The sequence below is a fragment of the Lytechinus variegatus genome, chromosome 13 (genome assembly GCF_018143015.1).
Source record: "Lytechinus variegatus isolate NC3 chromosome 13, Lvar_3.0, whole genome shotgun sequence".
NCBI lineage: Eukaryota > Metazoa > Echinodermata > Echinoidea > Temnopleuroida > Toxopneustidae > Lytechinus > Lytechinus variegatus.
This window is the reverse complement of record NC_054752.1, coordinates 5,233,642-5,253,983: the sequence shown is the minus strand read 5'-3', so window position 1 is coordinate 5,253,983 and position 20,342 is coordinate 5,233,642. Positions and strand designations below refer to the sequence as shown.

At 36.7% G+C, this 20,342-nt stretch overlaps 1 protein-coding gene across 1 annotated transcript; it reads left to right on the top strand.

Moving 5' to 3' along the window:
• The first annotated feature begins 7,595 nt into the window (after positions 1-7,595).
• LOC121426955 lies at positions 7,596-13,506 on the top strand. Its single transcript, XM_041623373.1, has 2 exons — positions 7,596-7,743; positions 11,662-13,506. Exon 2 carries the CDS (start codon positions 11,697-11,699, stop codon positions 13,503-13,505), a length of 1,809 nt encoding a protein of 602 aa, XP_041479307.1. The 5' UTR covers positions 7,596-7,743; positions 11,662-11,696; the 3' UTR covers position 13,506.
• The last annotated feature ends 6,836 nt before the right edge of the window (positions 13,507-20,342 follow it).

The window sequence follows — 20,342 nt, the reverse complement described above, 5'->3', positions numbered from 1 at the left end:
TAAAAAACAACCACTTGTGGTTGATTTTTCATAATCAACATTATTCTGAAATGTCTACATTTTTGCGCATTGTGGAGAAAGATACAACATGAGTTACATATTCACATGGTTGTACTGTTACAAAGTCACCCCAATAATACTTGATAACTTATGTATAGACTTTCAGTACTCACTTTGGCTTTGTACTGTTACAGGTAGTGCATATAATTGAGCATCTAAATGGATGAAAGATCCATTCCCAATCAGAAACTATAAGTTTAATGATGGAGTTGGGTCGTTTAGACCTAGAGGTACAATACACATTTCCAGCCTGGACGTTAGGACTTCTTACTGATACAAACTTACAGTATTTATTCTGTACTGCTTTATGCTTAAATAGACCTTGCAATTTTGTACAGTTGTAATCGTATGTATTGTGTACTGCTTTTTTTTCAAAATATGAAAAATGAAATTCATGATGATACATGTAATAAATCTCAGCTTTTCAAACACAAATTAGCTTACATGATACATTTGTACATGTCATATAAACTAGCTTATGCTTATTATTACATGATACATAATATCGGATATATATATCAGAATCTCAAGTATCAATTGATAGATAAATAACATTGTTTTGCGCCTATACTCAATTTCCACACTCAGACCTGTCCTCACCTCACTGGCACTGTGCAAGTGCAAGGTAAAATATGTATAAAAAATCCAGAATAAGTGTGCTCAGTATTACTGAATTACTCTGCTACGTTTTGCAAGCTAGTCTAGACGTAACTAAATGAATGAAAATATGGCACTTTTTTCTAAGTCTCACTGGCACTGTGCAAGTGCAAGGTAAAATATGTAAAAAAAAATCCAGATTAAGTGTGCTCAGTATTACTGAATTACTCTGCTACGTTTTGCAAGCTAGTCTAGATGTAACTAAATGAATGAAAATATGGCACTTTTTTCTAAGTTTTCTCTTTTCTTCTTTTTTCCTCCTCCTCCTCTTCCCCTTTCTTGCCTTCCTCTTTTCTTTCTTTTCCTCTTCCTCTCCTTCCTTTTCCTCTTCTTTTTTTCTTCTCCCTTTTCCCATTTTTATTTTTTCTCATGAAGGCACAATTTCCTCAATTTCTTCTGTTGCTTCCTGGGAGCGGTGCTCCCCGCTCCCGCACAATTTGACATCCTGGTTGACGTGTTAGCGATAGCTTGAAAATCTGTTTTTTTTTCACACGCATAATCCGACCATCATTTGCTGTTTAGCGTTTATAATTGTCATGTAAAGGTTTCTGTTTGAATAAAATTTCATCACGCATCATAGAATCCTGATAGAGTAGTTTTTTTTCAGGAGTAAAGACGTGACCAATAAAAATTGACAGGAAGAGAGGCAAGCAGAGAGAGAGAGAGAGAGAGAGAGGGGGGGGGGGGGGCAAAAGGGGAACATAGACACACTAAACGAAACAAAGGCAAGTTGAAAAGGGGGTGGCAGAGAGATATATGACGAATTGATGCAAAAATGGGGTAAAAGAGACAGAAAGGAAGGGAAAGGGCAAGAGACGCCGAGAGATGAACTTTAGGAGAAACACAGAAACAGAGAAGAAACTTCACAGAGTTAAAGGAAGGGATAGACAGAGGAGGGGAAGGGATGAATGAAGGAGAGTATAGCGAAGGGAGGGTGGGAAGCTGACGGTTCTAATTAAATGTAACCCAATGGGCTTACCTTAAATTTGGTCTAGTACATGTTTGGTCCAATCGTCACTTGGTCTTAAATGTCATTTAGTCTAAATTCCAGATAGGTTGCAGTTTTCATGTAATTCATTATTTGTCGTAGTTTGCCAAATGAATATCTTATTCCTAATTATTTCATTTAATCATATACCCTAAATGGTGTCGACCAAGTGGATATAATTATTATATAGCATACCGTGAAATTAGACAAAAACTGGTAAATGAGGTAAATGTAAACTTAGCCTAGAATGGATATTGATATTCTGAGTCTCGACTTAGAAAGAGTTGTGATTGATGTCAATATTGAAATCAATTAGTGTTATAATTTTCACACATGAAAACTGTACAACGTACCGTGAGTTTGTAAACAAATAGGAGCGCATATTGTCAACACAACGATGCATGTATTCGTAAATATCAAAGAAACATTTTGAAGAGACATTAATTTCACGTGTTGATGTTGCTGACTTTCCATAGTTGCAGTTGGTCGCAACTCTTTGTTAGACGGGGTCCTGTTCGTAGATAACCCAGGATTACATATTACGTATTATGATGAGCATTGACTTGATTTCATTATTTCGAGGGTATTTAATGTGTTCACATTATCATTTAACTAACATACATGTAATTAACATGAAAAAATGAAGAGCTCACTTACAAAAGGGGTTAGGTCCATTTTTCATCAAATTAGATTTTTATGTATCAATGTATAGATTTTTAGTAGCTCTATAATACCAAAGAAAAGTTGAAATTACTATTCAAAATTGAACTAAAATGGCAAAGAAATATCACTTTTTTCATAAGGGGTTAGGTCCATTTCAGCTTAGTTGCAAAAGGGGTTAGGTCCACATCTATATTTTTTTAGAAAAGAATATCTTAGAAAACATGAAGACAGGTACATTTTTTATACCCAATTTTATGTTCTCATGTTGGGGTATCATGGAAATTCAGTTTCGCATAAAAATATTGCAACATGGGGAATTAAAAAAAAAAAAATTTCTTGGAGTGGACCTAACCCCTTTTGCATCCAAACTCTTCTGAAGAACTCATTTGTGAAAAGGGGTTAGGTCCATTCTTCGTAAATTTTATGGTTCTCTGTCTCTAAACCTCTACATTTTTAGTCACTCTCATGATACCAAAGAAAATTTGAAATTCAAATTAAAACGTCAATGAAGGTGGCAAAGAAAAATAACTTCTTTATTCAAAAGAAATTGGATTTTTTTTTCAGTTTACTTGCCAAAGGGGTAAGGTCCACAGTGTTATTTAAAAAAAAAATATGCATGAAAAAATTAAAGACAGGTAGATTTGTTTTTTATACCCAATCTTACGTTCACATGATAGGGTAGTACATCATTACAATTTAGTTTCTCACAAGAATATTGCAATGAGTGAGAATAAAAACATGTTTTTCTCGGAATGGTCCAAAGTGGACCTAACCCCTTTTGCAACTAAACTCTTTAAATATCAAATAATAAAATAATGAATGAGACCAAGTGGTCGTAGACGATACTTGACGATATCGCCCCAAACAGATATCTTTAGTTTCAGCGTTTTAGTTCAGGCAACACACCACTAACTATCCATAGGCTCATGTGCTAAACATGATAATTGATAAAATCACAAAAATAAGTGTTTATACGGCCACGATTCATACCTTTGTCACTTAGAAATAATAAAATATCCTTCATTTTCTAATAATATGATGGTATGTTTATCAGTTCGGGGAACTAACAACGTCCCTATTAAATACTAAAGAGATCAAATGATACTACTTTACTTATCTGAAGCAGTAATAGTCATACTTCATGTGAATGTGATAGAAATGTATCAAAAGTGTATCATGGATTTTACATGAATTAATTTCTATGAATGACGTCATTTTACGGATACGGTCCAAGGGAACTCCCCTGTATGATCGGAACCTAGCGGTGTGCGGCCTTCACCTCCTGTAAAGTACACCTTTGCGCATGTCTTTGATTGTAGTGACGTCGATGTTTCATTCGGGATCGGTATTGGTTGCTCTTTTTAAAATCCAGACATTGAGAACGCTAAAAGTTATTATTAAATATGATATATGCAGCACTCTAAAAACAAAATATTTAACTTAACATTTGAAAGGTTGGAGGAGTGACAAGATTTTCTAATTGTTGCATTTACCACTTTAAATGGTTCTACCCAACATTTAAGATGTTGGATATAGCTTTATACAAGGTTGGATTAACATTTGGAAATGTTGATTTAACACTGGAATTTTTAAAGTGTGCGTAGATCACGAATTGCCTTATATTCTCCTCAGTTTAACTGGTCAGAGTGCATCTTCATTATTATGCTGTAGATGACTTACCTGATCGTTAAGAACACATATAGTTTCTACATTCGATTCGCAGACTTACCATCAGACAAGTAACCAACCATGGCACGCACCAAGCAGACGGCTCGCAAATCTACCGGAGGCAAGGCTCCCCCAAAGGCAGTTGGCAACCAAGGCGGCCAGGAAGAGTGCTCCAGCCATCGGATGCGTTAAAAAACACAATTTTCTTTATTTGTTAATTTTATGTTCAAACAGTATCATTTTTCATCAATTTAAATGGGAGACATTTTGTTGTGTTTTTAACCAAATTGAATACAATCAGTAAGATATTGCTATTAATTGACAAGCCTCGAAAATATTTTTTTTAGAAGAAAACATATAGGCCTCCGCGTGGAAACAAATATTTGTATGGGCCTAGGTGCGCTCCCCTATGCCTGTACCCCCCCCCCCCTTCTTGCGTCTGGATACAAACAAGTGATAAAACATTGAAGTCTAAAATGCTTAGCAACTTGATTATGTGTCAAGTTATAGCGAAATCAATTGCTTATGGTTCTAGGAGGGGATTCACATATGGAAGCTTAAAAGTGCCACCGAGATGTTGAGATAATTATCTCGGGAAGTCGACATCTTGATAGCAAAGGATAAGATGACGAGATCCCAGATCTCATCATGTCGACATCTTTAAGAAGAGATGATGAGATGACAAGATCCTGGATCTCATCATGTCAACATCTTTAAGAAGAGATGATGAGATGACAAGATCCCGGATCTCATCATGTTGACATCTTGTAGAAGAGATGATGAGATGACAAGATCCCGTATCTCATCATGTCAACATCTTTTGGACGAGATGATGAGATGACAAGATCCCGGATCTCATCATGTTGACATCTTTTAGAAGAGATGTTGAGATGACAAGATCCCGGATCTCATCATGTCAACATCTGTTAGAAGAGATGATGAGATGACAAGATCTCGGATCTCATCATGTTGACATCTTTTAGAAGAGATGTTGAGATGACAAGATCCCGGATCTCATCATGTCAACATCTTTTAGTAGAGATGATGAGATGACAAGATCTCGGATCTCGTCATGTCGACATCTTTCAGAAGAAATGGTCAGATGACAAGATCTTCGATCCATGATCATGTCATCTAATCATCTCTTCTACAAGATGTCGACATGACGAGATCCGAGATCTTGTCATCTCATCATCTCTACTAAAAGATGACGACATGACGAGATCCCGGGATCTTGTCATCTCAACATCTCTTCTTAAAGATGTAGACATGACGAGATCCAAGATCTTGTCATCTCATCATCTCTTCTAAAAGATGTTGACATGATGAGTTCCGGGATCTTGTCATCTCATCATCTCTTCTAAAAGATGTTGACATGATGAGATCCGGGATCTTGTCATCTCATCATCTCTTCTAAAAGATGTTGACATGATGAGATCCGGGATCTTGTCATCTCATCATCTCTTCTACAAGATGTCAACATGATGAGATCCGGGATCTTGTCATCTCATCATCTCTTCTACAAGATGTCAACATGATGAGATCCGGGATCTTGTCATCTCATCATCTCTTCTACAAGATGTCAACATGATGAGATAATTATCTCAACATCTCGGTGGCACTTTTAAGCTTCCATATTCACACGCTCGCATTTTGCTTCATATCTGTGATCAATCGAGTGACGCGTCACTCGATTGATCACAGGAACGCGTGTGAATGCAAAATAGCGAAAATGCGCAACTCGAGGTGTTTTCCAGTGACGATATTCTAGAATGGCGAAGCAGAACAGCCATGTAAATGCTTTGACCTCCAAAAGTATTTGTAATTATTATTGTCGTCTTACTTTGGTATGCTCTATGTGATTAGTTAAAAAAATAATATTGACGAGGAAATGTTTGAGAATAAATGCTTTGTAGTACACATGGTACACGAAACATAGTGTATCGTCATGACTTGCGTGAATAACGTTTAGGGTATTTGTTTGTTTGTTTGTTTGTTTTTTTGGGGGGGTCTTTATATTTCTGTTTGCATTTTTTTAGGGTTTGGCCAATTGTTATTTGATTCAATGTCACAAGAACGCAAATTCATTCAAATTAGGGCCTACATTATAAAGTGCGTCCCAGAAAAAAACGAAACCGAGATTTAGCGATGATTTATCATAACTTAATCATGAATAAAATAAACAAATGACCTACCAATGGAAAGCTGAGAATCTCTTCTCTCAATTGGTAGTACTATTATTCCTCATTCACGCATGAGTGAGTAAAAGCAATTCGAAAAAAAATGACAAAAGCTCATTTGGCGGGGGTATTTGAATTTCAAAAGGAAATCACATGACTAAATAATTCAATATCTGATCTTTTCTTTAATACCTTAATCACAGAAAATAGTCAAGAAATTAAAAAGTAATGATCCCTCGAAACAATGCTTGTATTTCCATAATTTTATTAAATACACGTGTTTTCACCGGTTTACCACAGAAGCTATCGCACGGTAACAAAAGAGTTAATACATGGCTGATCGTCAACAAAACCGAGTGTCGAGTGAGTTTGAACGCTAGCCTGTAAAACCTCTTCATTTTATAAATTTGTTGAAATTCAAGCCTTATTTCAAATAACAAGAACTTTGTTATTTCTTGACTATTTTCTGTAATTGAGGTATCGAAATAAAGAGCAGATATTGAACTTTTTAAAAATAAGGATTTCTGTTGAAAACCAGATACGGTCCGCCAAGTGACTTTTTGGTATCCCCTTTTCAAATCGTTTTTGCGCACTCATGCGTGAATGAGAAATAATTTTAGTAATAGCAGATGAAAGAGGAGATTCTATAAGCTTTTTCCATTGGTAGGTCATTTGTCTATTTTATTTATGATTAAGTTATGATAAATCATCGCTAAATCTCGGTTTTGATTTTTTTTTTCTGGGATGCACTGTATATATACATTAAAAACATTACAAAGACCATTCCCTAATTCGTACGGCGTTTTTTTTTTTTTGGGGGGGGGTCGAATAATACGAACAACTTAGTCATTTTTACGAGCATCGTTAGGATGGTTTTAATGTTGTCTGTCGACCCTACACGAGATTGTATGAATATCAGGTTTATGATTATAATGAAACGGTATGAAATCTTTAATTTCTCTAACGCATGGTACTTTCGATCTACAAACTGCCGCCTTAATGAATTAAGCAATAGGACAAATCGATTAATATTGGAACCCACAAATTCTTCTTTCCTTTGGTGTTGACCTCAATCAAAATGAGCGTGCGTGCATGAGCGTGCGCAGAAATGGGGGAATCCCCGAGTGGGAGGTCACTGGGAATTCCCACTAGTATACATGTAGTCTTAGATTCGGGCGCTTTTAGTTTTGCGTGGGTTCTGACAACATTGATTTATTTCGCTTCATATCTTTTAATACTTTGTATGGCTTGCAATTTACAATTAAAAGCTTTTTAAGTTGGATACTTTAACCTGACAAGTCCAAGATATCCACTTACGGTGAAGCTTTTGATATAACAACTATATATATAGTGTTACTATCGCATAAAGCTACATGTGCACGGATCTATGTTGTCAGGATGTGCACAATTTTAGTCCGATCTCCAACAATACACTGCTCTATGCGACTCCAACTTGAGGTCCAGTGCACAACATTGACTGGGTTGTTCCTCGGTAGTAAAACCGGAGGTGTATCATTTTAGATATTGGTAAGTAATTCCAAAATATACATCTTGATCTACATTCCTGATTCAATGAGTATTTTTTGTATAGTTATATGTTCTTACTTCCAAGCATGGAGCTATCTGTTGATGGCTCCATTTAATTCCAACTATTCCTGGTTAGCCATATGTTTTTCTTTAACATAGCAGTAGTAGAGAGTAGAAGAAGTAGAGTAGTATATAAGTAGAAGTAACAGCAATGCCTAATAGTAGTAGTAGAAGTAGTAGTAGTAGTACTACTACTAGTAGTGCAACTTTAACTACTACTACTACTATACTACTCCTAGCAATAGTAATATTAGTAGTAGAATTAGAAGTAGTAACAGTATAGTAGTATTGAAAGGAGTGTAGTATTATTGTTATTAGTAGTGTTCGTAGCATTCATAGTACTTTTTTTACGAAAGTAGTAAGTAGTTTACTTCAAGAATCCGACGGGTGCCACTTGGGCACCCTTGGGCTTTTCTTTTAAATTGAGGTCCTAGGCCACGCCAACTTCTTCTTTACACACCTCTTAAATATGATTTTCATATTCTACGAAAGAAACATGTCATGTTTGGTTCCAAATTAAAGCTAATGAAAAATCAAATGCAAAAATCACTGTGCATTTAAATCACGCAGTTTTCAATTAGAGGTCATTTAAGGTCATAAAATGACAAATTGCATTAAAAATGATACACATAAGGCGAAAAATATCGTGTTTTAATACAAGCTAGGTACTATGTGCATTATTGGCTTAAAATTAAGTTGACAATCTACATATCAATTCCATGGGTGCGACCTTGGCATTTTGAGGATTTTTTTCTGACTTCATAAACCACACAAACTTTCCTACATTCCTATTTTATTGAGCGGGATAAACATATCATCTGTGATATCAAATTATAGCAAATGCAAATTCAAATCCATATATACGAATCACATCGCATTTAGATTGCGTTCCGACCAATTAAAGGTCATTTAAGGTCATGAAAGTTCAAGTTAGGCCACAGATGTAAGCAATGCAACATATAGTGCGGACTTTCCCATGTTTGGAATAGTTACAAGTTGAGCATTAAATGTATTTTTGGCTGATAGTAATGTTGAGGACATGTATATTTAGAATCTCTCTCTCCCTACGTGTGTCTGTCTGTTCATCTATCTATGTCTGTCTGCCTCCCTCCCAGTCACACACACTCTCTCTCACCCTCTCTTAATATCGGTCAGCCTATTTCTTCACTCTCTCCTCCATCCTCTAATTTGTATTCTTTTGTTTTCTTCTTTGTTTCGTATTTGCGTGTCTTTAATAGTGCATGTCGTACCGTACTTCTGTCACCATCATATTTCCATTTCCATATCATTTCATTTTTTCTTTAAGATATTTTTCCTATTATATTTATCACATTTTACTTTCACAGTATATAATATTTTATATTTGTACAATCGAATGAATTTCCACATTTCATTAACAGTTATTACTTAGCCTTTACTCAATAGCTTAAAACAAATTATTTCTTCAACTCGCTTTAAGGGATCCACGCTCTACAGTCAATGCGTCTTAGTGGATCCCCTCCTTTCCGTACACGTTTAATACTATATTATACAAGCTTTTATTATAAAATTATGTTGAGGTAAAATTAATCTTGTACTCATACTTTGACTTTTATCTGTATTTGATTTATATTTGTCATGGAAATGAAATAAACTCCTTGAATCTTGAATCTGACAGGGACAACTTCGTTTTCTGACCGTCCTTTTCACATAGGTCATTTTCACATAGGTCAGCCTCTTAATTCTCATTAATCTCTTATCTAGCATGTCTAGTATACGAAATTAACATATACCCTATGGTATCAAACTAACGCTTATGGAAAATGGAATGTACATTTATACAAAAATAAAACACATGCCAAGGTCACCTTTCATGTCATTTAGGCTCATGAAAGGTCTAAAGAAGGCGGGAGTTTATCAGTACTTACAAAAGTGTAAAATTTTTTTTTCTAAATAACCTACACAAGTGTGATATTTTACACCATATCCTGTTATATTCCTCTCTCATCTGGCATCTGTCCCTTTCCTCTTCGACCATGTCGACCAGATGCTCGTCCGATTCCCCTTCCTCAACAATCTCGACTGCATGTCTCTACCTAACCTGTATACTATATATTATAAATATAAATGGTATTGGCTTCCAAAAGAAAAACAAAGTTAAGTTTGATTTTATCAATTTAGAATTTCATTTTTGGAATAAAAAAAATGTAATGGATGGGAGAAATAAGAATTTGTCCGGACAATATTAAGGGTTCATTAAATTAAATGACCTCCCTGATTAATCGTGGATGCAGTCCATATGATGTCGATGAAAAAATTGTGACAAGTCGACTGAAGTAGCGGGTCTCCGATGACCTTGAAAACTGATGACGTAGAATGACGTGTGTCGGGGGTTATCGGAGATCCACGAAGTCTGTCGAAGAATGGCGTCACCAAAGTCTAGGCGCTTTCGACCTGTCGCATGACGTCAAGCAGAACTTAAGCAGAACTCAGGGTTGAAAACTCAGGACATTATGGTCTTGGCTCAGGGCTGACGAAAACTGAAGACATCTATTGGTGTAGCCCAAAAATAAAATGGATGTCCTTGGTAACAGCTCCCTGACCGAAGGACCCTTGAAAATTAAAATAAATTCCCATTGTCTATAATGACAAAAACTAGTTTGTAAATTTCAATGATTTATAAATCATTTGATCAATACATGTCTTTCATATAATTTAATAAGCATCAAAAGATTATCTAGATAGTATTAATTCATTAGCATAAATGTATCAATCCTTGAAAAATTGACATAAATTCACTCCTGGAAAATATTGAAATACAACCATTTCATCACTGCTTTATTATTTAAAGCCGGAAAGTGATAAAAAAGCTCACAACGTACAATTATGCCTATTAAAGTTAAAGAAAACAAGCTGATTGAATTATTACAACAAAATCTGGATCAAAATTCAGTCAAAATAACCTTTTAGATTGAAGAATCTAATAATTCTCCTTTTTTAAGCTGAAATATACTGATAAAATATAAAATAGACTCACATCATTATGGGTAGTAAAAACTCCAAAATTAATTAAAACTGTGTGTCATTTCTTGCTTGCTCCTCAGAACACAACCTCTCTCAAAGAGTAACAAAGTGAAAGTGATCCTACTCTCTGTGCACGGCAATTAGGTGCACTGTCATGACTGTACAATCAACAGACCTCGGGCGGGTCTTGGAATGTTAAGTGTTTATTCCACCTGTTATTAGAACCTGGACCTAAACAAAAGAACCTGCAAGAGCTGAATGCATTGTAGCCCTTTCTATTTAAAGTAATTAAATACATTGGTTTTCATTACACAACTCAATCGATAATATTGCCATCACAAGACCAAGATGAGTAATTTATCATTAACTTTTTTATTTAGATTATCTACTCTATTTAAACACAACTTTCAGGATTACACCATCAAACATTTTTTCCTGTTAACATTTTCTATGTTAAATAAACAAATTTTAGAATTTGGCTTAAGTGCGAGAGAAAAAAATTGCTTGCATGCCTGCATGCATGGCGGGCATGGTGGTGAGGCTTCTGCTAAAGAAAATCGTCACAAATATTTCATACATTTCTTTACTGATAAACAAGTACCATGCATGTTGTAAACTAGTTTCATTTCATTATTATTATATTCATGAAGTGCAGCAGTGTCTTTCGTTTATTTCTTTGTTCATGGCATTCCTTTTTCAATATGTGTTTTCAAGTATATCGATATAGTTTTGGGTGTACAGTGACTCCACACATTCTCTCGGTAGCTCTCTCTCTCTCTCTCTTGTTTAACTTATATGATATTTTTCCAAATGCGTCTTGCCCTCAATCCTACTTTTTATGCCCTTTCTTTACAGCCCCCAACCTTGAATCCCTTTAAATTCTTTTCACGATGGCGTCTAAACTCAGCTCAGATGAAGAAAGCGCTGTTTGTGAAGAAGCCGACTGCGAATCGATTACTGACGTCACGTTCTATGTGAAGGAGAAGAAGAAGCTCTGTCATGACTGCGCCTTGAAAAAGGATTGCATCGGAATAGCACGAAGAGGTGTACCTAATCTCTTCTGTGAGAAACACGAGAAAATCATGGATATGTACTGTAAGACGCATGGCGAAGTTTTATGTCTTTCTTGCGCTATGATAGATCATCATGAAAAACCTTGTGTACGGCAGGACATAGAGGACGCACTACGGGAAAACAAAGCAAAGCTCAGCAACCTTCATAAAGCAGTGATGGACAAATTGGAGCTATTACGAGTTTATGGAATTGAGATTCATCAGGGTAAACAAGTCCCGGACGAACATTTGAAAACTATTCAGAATGACGTTGATTCCGAAATCGAAGAGGAGATCGAAAGAGACAGAGCCAAGGAAAAAGAAGATGCTGATTTAATCGACAAGGAGGTTGATGGGGAAAATGAACAACATCAAGAGGAGATTCGAAAGCTCCAGGATAAAATTGACCAGAACAACGCGAAGAGAGAGGAGCGACATAATGAAAATCGTTTAAACGCAGAGAAGAGACGAAAACCGATAATTGATAAACAGCGCATTCTTCAGAATGACATTCAGAACATCGCTCAAGAGATCGAGAGAAAGATTGAAGAGCTTGAGAAATCATGGCAAGACGACACCAAATCAGCAGAGAAAGCAAAAGAGACACTGGACAGAATTCTTGAAGACGATAAAAATATTGTCATAGATGGACATCGTGTGCATGCATCAGTGAGTGAGGAACTAAAGAAGCAACTGAATGAGGGTGAGGTGAAAGAAATAAATCGTGTTGTATCAGGTGTGAGGTTTGTGAAGGGTGTTGGGAGAGAGAAGTATGATGGAAGAATTGATGGGTATGATGGAGAGTGGAAGCTCATTGATACAATCAGAGATAAAATCAAATACCCGCATATTGCTGGATGTATGGATGAAGATAAGGTGATGATCACAGATTCAAATACTGGTGGAACACATACCTACATGTTAGATTTGAATAGTAGAACCACACAGAGAGTGATCAACGGTAGTGATACATCATTTATAATCTCATGTGCAGCACTGAATGATGACAAGGTAGTATGTGGTAGATGCATCACAGGTTGTACAGGAGACAGTCTACCTGGGTGCATCAGTGTATACGACAGACAGTGGAATCACATCAATGACGTCACAATACCAAGAAACACGACGCGTACTTATGCATGGGTGCGCGTTGCAATCGATCAGGATGGGATGATCATCGCTGCTGAAACGGGTCAGTCTACGATATACGTCATCAACCCAGCTAATGATGAGATTATCAATACCATCACGTGTAAAGAGGAGATAGTAATGCGCGATGTGCTGTCATCAGGTCACATCATCGCTCGACCCTGGATAATAGATCGCAGAGCGCTCATCATTGACAGAGAGGGTGATCATAGGGAAATCCCCCACAGTGATGTCATCTTGAATGTGTGTGTTGATCGTATGACAGACAACCTCTACGTCGTGACATCAGATGATGAGTACAAGACGTGTGTGATTGATCAGGTGATGAGTGAGGGTGATATGAAGAAGAGAAGAGTAGCATCATTCCCTTTATCAACTAGACTGGGGAATAGATTCTATCACCTTGCCGAATCTCGAGTGACGATGACGTCATCAGGGAATATGATTGCATGTGATGGAGATAATATTCTCATATTCAAAAAGCGATTCATCCTCTAGATCTATGCAGCGTTCTCGCCAGTGTATAATACGCATGGTGCAAACACCATGCGTGCGGAAATGGAGACCAAGTGGAACCATGCGTAAAATTTCAGCGACATGCGTGGAAAAATTAAATGGAAATATTCATTAGAAAAAAATACACTCCCTGAACTCATCTTAGTGATATCAACGTAATTTATCGGGTTGCGCCGAAGTCCCACCAACTTAAGACCACTTACAGGCCTCCTACGCCACGGCTAGGAAAGTGGCAAGGCGCCCAGCTAGCTCGCGGCTGCTCGCTACGGTTCTCCTCCCGACTCCCTGGTCCTTTCATCCATGACCCAACTCACTGCAGACATAAAAACCACACACACAAATTCTCTCCCCATCATCACAAGATCAACTCACTGCAAACATTATACACACACAGGACACAACGCAAGCACATGTTTGACCGTGGTTTGACCCTGGCAATTGTTTCTTCGAAGTGATTGTTTATAATTTTTAGTGCTGTGATGAGAGAGTGATTTCCGTGCTTGACTGATATCTGATTTGATTTAATCCAAGTTTGAATGTGTGGTACTTGGTTTACTTGAGGTCTGTATGTTTACTGTTTAGTATTTTTAGCCCATTATTTGTCAAGAAAGATCTGCATTCGTGTCCAAATACAATGTAAAAAGATAAAGTTTTTGTAGAACTTTCGTACAATTCTGAGAAAAGTAATTTTATCATAAAATATACCTGCAAGCCTGCAAATGTGAAGTTGAAATTATTTAAATGATGCATTTAAAAAAAAGACTATCCATCATGAATGCCGTCCAAAGCCTCTCTTTGCAATTAAATTTACCCTGACCTAATTTCTCACTACAGGCCATGTAGCAGCCAAACCTAACACAGAATGAAAAGGGCGGCAATCTTGTAACTCCCCCACCGCAAGAATATCAGATTTCCAAACATGTGCTTCTCAAGATTGTGCAATACTAACGGAGACAAAGAAAGTTATGTAAACAACTCGCGGAGGGTTGGGACTAGTCTTTGTTTTCAGTCACTTAAGAAAATGGCAAACTGGATAAAGGTGAAATACATCATTAAAAACTGATTGTTTGGAATGAAAAGACTAAGATTAAAGGAAATATGACTGAAAAATATCCATAGTTCAATCGCTAATTTCATTACTGACAGAACAATAATATGTGTTTTATTAACTTCTGGTCAATATTCCAATATGACAAGACTCCCATTTAAGACTAGCGAGCAAATGATGGTGGGGGGGGGGTTCTGGAATGAAAACCCCCCCAAAAAAACCTCACACAAGTCACACACAAATCCCTATGTACTTTGATGATACAATCACAAGTGTTGCTTAACGCAACGCACGTGCTCTGTACTGGCTTTGCACAGTCACAGAAATACACACAACACACACGATGCATCACGGCACACACTGCAGGCTCCAAGCAGAGAGTTTGTCCTCTGCTCGAAGTAAATCATTCTGTCAGCTCCAAATTCCATGTTTTTTCTATCTCAGTGCTTGGATTCGGCGCTGGCTCCCAAGTCTACTGAACGGCAAGTATCTGTGCATTTATGTGCATTTGTGTGGGCTTAAAAATACGCCATAATGGGGCTTCCTCAGCGTCTCTATTTGATGAAAAGGCCGTCGCTTCCGCGCTCCGCTCCGCTCCCGTACCCACCCCCCAGGAGTGGCAGCACAAGTCCCCGACATGCGTGATTTTTTTTCTGGCGAGAACGCTGGATCTATGAGAGATAAATCATCGTACTGAACAAACAAATGATATTAGAAATGTTGCTATATTTCACCATTGCATGTTTTCAATTTCAAAATCTGAAAAAAAGTATTAGGAAAACGGACGATTTTTATCCATTTCCTTGGTCATGTTGGTTGTGGGGATGCTCCATATCTTTAGAAACATATCATACCCCCCCTTACATTTTACATGTTTGTATGAAGATACTTTACACTAGACTACTATCTTTCAGTCGTTTGACTGAACATTGTTTTTGTACACTATTCCACCCTTTTTTGTTTCAATGTAAGATCTTGTATAAGCCCTGCATAATATTACAGTATAAATACAGCCAGGTTATAGCATCATCATCCGTACCATTTTACGAGTCGGTTATTGTTACTTTACATGAATGTTTAGTTTGTTCTTCTTCATCATTTAGACTTATGCCGGGCGTACATAGGGGATCTATTCTAAAAGAGTTACCTTTACCATGTTTACTCTGAATCATTTTTTAATACTTTAAACATGGGCGGAAATCCCAGGGGGACATTTTTCTTTTTTTTTTTTTGCTTATCAAATGTTCCAGCCTCTCGGGTACCCCCTAATACATTTCTCATCAATCTCACTAGGATTAATTTTAATTTTTTTTGCTAGTGTTTTTTTTTAAATATATAAATTCATTTGCTTTCATGAAAGTGTTCAGTTCCAAGGCTGATAGAAACTGCGCTAAATGCGTTTCTTAATACCTCTCAAGTTGTTTAACTGTAATGCTTGCTTAATTCAATGACCTATACTAGCAAGTGCTAGTACATCCACGCTTAGTTTTAATAAAAAAAACATTTATGTTCAATTATGATTGTATGAACGATTGAAAATGATTTAGTTGCAGGAATTAATTATTACAAAGGGTTCATGAATACTTTGTTTATAATCATGGGTTATGTTTGATTCTTTTGTTCATGCCAACTGAAATCCTTTGCACTTATGCTTTGTTTATTCAAAGCTGATTTGATTACATATTTTACTATTGAGAACGTGAATGAACTTGGTTTGGAAACAAGATGCTCAAAATATAGTTGACGTGTTAGCGATAGCTTGAAAATCTGTTTTTTTTTCACACGCATAATCCGACCATCATTTGCTGTTTAATGTATTCTATTTACCTATTAACCGGGAGTTAAGAGATGAATTGCATATTATCTGCTTTTATAATAATAAAAAATCATCTTGGCGTTTATAATTGTCATGTAAAGGTTTCTGTTTGAATAAAATTTCATCACGCATCATAGAATCCTGATAGAGTAGTTTTTTCAGGAGTAAACACGTGACCAATAAAAATTGACAGGAAGAGAGGCAAGCAGAGAGAGAGAGAGGGGGGGGGGGGCAAATGGGAACAGAGACACACTAAACGAAACAAAGGCAAGTTGAAAAGGGGGTGGCAGAGAGATATATGACGAATTGATGCAAAAATGGGGTAAAAGAGACAGAAAGGAAGGGAAAGGGCAAGAGACGCCGAGAGATGAACTTTAGGAGAAACACAGAAACAGAGAAGAAACTTCACAGAGTTAAAGGAAGGGATAGACAGAGGAGGGGAAGGGATGAATGAAGGAGAGCATAGCGAAGGGAGGGTGGGAAGCTGACGGTTCTAATTAAATGTTGAAATTACTATTCAAAATTGAACTAAAATGGCAAAGAAATATCACCCTTTTTTCATAAGGGGTTAGGTCCATTTCAGCTTGCAAAAGGGGTTAGGTCCACATATATTTTTTTGGAAAAGAATATCTTAGAAAACGTGAAGACAGATACATTTCTTTTATACCCAATTTTATGTTCTCATGGTGGGGTATCATGGAAATTCAGTTTCGCATAAAAATATTGCAATATGGGGAATGAAAAAATGATTTTCTTGGAGTGGACCTACATGTATAACCCGTTTTGCATCCAAACTCTTCTGAAGAACTCATTTGTGAAAAGGGGTTAGGTCCTTTTTTTGTAAATTTTATGGTTTTCTGTCTCTAAACCTCTACATTTTAGTCACTCTGATGATACCAAAGAAAATTTGAAATTCAAATGAAAACGTAAATGAAAGTGGCAAAGAAAAATATCTTCTTTAATCAAAAGAGATTGGATTTATTTCAGTTTACTTGCCAAAGGGGTTATAGGTCCACAATGTTGTTTTAAAAAAATATGTATAAAAAAATCGAAGACAGGTAGATTTGTTTCTTATACCCAATCTTAGGTTCACATGATAGGGTAGTACATCATTACAATTTATTTTCTCACAAGAATATTGCAATAAGTGAGAATAAAAACATGTTTTTCTCGGAATGGTCCAAAGAGAACCTTACCCCTTTTGCAACTAAACTCTTCAAATATCAAATAATAAAATAATGAATGAGACCAAGTGGTCGTAGACGATAGTTGATGATATCTCCCCAAACAGACATCCTTAGTTAAAGCGTTTTAGTTCATTCAACACACCACTAACTATCCATAGGCTCATGTGCTAAACATGAGAATTGATAAAATCACAAAAATAAGTGTTTATACGGACAGGATTCATACCTTTGTTACTTAGAAATAATAAAATATCCTTCATTTTCTAATAATATGATGGTATGTTTTTCAGTTCGGGGAACTAACAACGTCCCTATTAAATACTGAAATGATCAAGTAATACTACCTTACTTATCTGAAGCAGTAATAATCATAATTCATCTTAATGTGATAAAATTTCTCAGAAGTGTATCATGGATTTTACATTAATTTATTTATATGAATGACGTCATTTTACGGAAGCGGGTGAGGGGAACTCCCCTGCATGACCGGAACCTAGTGGCGTGCGGCCTTCACCTCCGGTAGAGCATTCCTCTGCGCATGTCTTTGAGTGTAGTGACGTCAATCTTTCATTCGGGATTGGTATTGGTTGCTCCCTTTAAAAATAAGATATTGAGAACGTGAAAAGTTATCAAATATATCATACGAAGCGTAGATTACGAATTGCCCTATTTTTATCTCAGTTCACTGGTCAGAATGCATCTTCATCATAACAGATGACTTAACCATCGTTAAGAATGAACAAAACTTATTTTAATTGCTAATTTATATTTAAACAATATCAATTTTCAACAATTTGAACGGGAGGCACTTTGTTGTTGTGTTCTTAAACAATAAAATCAGTGAGGAATTGCTATTTGACAAGCTTCGGAAGTGATTTTTAAAGAAGGAAACATATAGGCCTAGGCATGGAAATAATTATTTGAAGGAATGAAACTTTAGGTCGTTCCCCTATTCCTGTCACCTCCCCCCCCCCTTCCGTGCCTGGATACGGAATAGTGATAGAACATTGAAGTCTAAAACGCTTTGCAACTTGATTCTGTGCCACTGTCATCCATTGCTTATGGTTCTTGGAGGGGATTCACACGTTCGCATTCTGCGTCATTCGAACGTATATTCGAGTGTTGCGTCATTCGAATGATTAATCGAATGACGCAGTTTGAGCGTGTGAATGCAAAACAGCGTAATTTGAAATGCGCAAATCACATGATGGTACCGAGGTGTTTTCCAGCGACGACATTCCAGAATGACTAAGCGAAACAGCCGTGTGAATGCTTTGATTCAAAAACTTAATTCTGGGGGCGGAGCTTAGGGTGACCTGTCAACCACTTCCGCAGAAAACCCAGCCATTTTCTGCTCTGTTGACAAATTTTAGCGATTCACGAGTGATTGACGGAGTGCCAAAAAGAAGCCACACCTCTTCTTATCGGTGCGAATCGTGAAGCCGCAGAATTCCCGAATCCTTCTGAGCCATGTGAACGGAAGATGATTCTAGTGTCAAATACAATTCGGCATTGTAATTAAGTATTCAAATGACGCAAAATGCGAGCGTGTAAAACCAGGGCCCTGGGAATGTTTTTTATGGGAAGGGGTGCTGAGTAAGTAAATTTGACAAGTAAAAAAAGTTGATTTTTTTTCTCGAAATCGGCAAAGGTCGTTTCAGTCCCAAGAAAATTGACAAGCCAAAAAAAAAAAAAAAAAGTGGAATGCCTCTGCGCTCTCACCTGCATCACGCGATTCAATATAGATCAGTGCTGACTTTGAAAACTACTATAACTCGCACAAGATGTACAGTGATACTTGGTTACTCTTATTTTCACGTTTTATGAATAAGATCAATACACTTACAGAGATATGATGGTAATTCAACAAATACCCCCAACGTGGCCAAAGTTCAATGACCTTACATGACCTTTGACCTTGATCATGTGACCTGAAACTCGCACAGGATGTTCATTGATACTAGATAATTCTTATGCCCAAGTTTCATGAGTCAGATCCATTAACTTTCAAAGTTATATTGGTAATTCAACAGATACCCCCATTATGGCCAAAGTTTATTGACCTTTGACCTTGGTCATGTGACCTAAAATGCGCACAGGTGTTCAATGATACTTGATTACTCTTATATCCAAGTTTTATGAACTAGACCAACATACTTTTAAAGTTATGATGATAATTCAACAAATACCCCCAATTTGGCCAAAGTTTATTGACCCTATATGACATTTGACCTTGATCATATGACCTGAAACTTGCACAGGATGTTCAGTGTAACTTGCTTACTATTATGTTCAAGTTTCATGAATCAGATCCATAAACTTTCAAAGTTTAATATGATGGTCATTCAACAGATACCCCAAATTCGGCCAAAGTTCATTGACCCTAAATGACCTTTGACCTTGGTCATGTGACGTGGACTCATGCAGGATGTTCAGTGATACTTGATTAACCTTATGTCCAAGTTTCATGAACTAGGTCTATATATTTTCTAAGTTATGATGACATTTCAAAAACTTAACCTCAGGTTAAGATTTTGATGTTGATTCCCCCAACATGGTCTAAGTTCATTGACCATAAATGACCTTTGACCTTAGTCATGTGACATGAAATTTAGGAAGGATGTTCAGTATTACTTGAATAATTTTATGGCCAAGTTTCATGAACTAGGTTCATATACTTTTTAAGTTATGCTGGCATTTCAAAAACTTAGATTTAGGTTAAGATTTGATGTTGACGCCGCCGTCGGAAAAGCGGCGCCTATAGGTTC

What these genes read in the sequence shown, in the direction of transcription:
- LOC121426955 (XM_041623373.1), top strand. Translation starts at nt 11,697, where the DNA reads ATGGCGTCTAAACTCAGCTCAGATGAAGAAAGCGCTGTTTGTGAAGAA.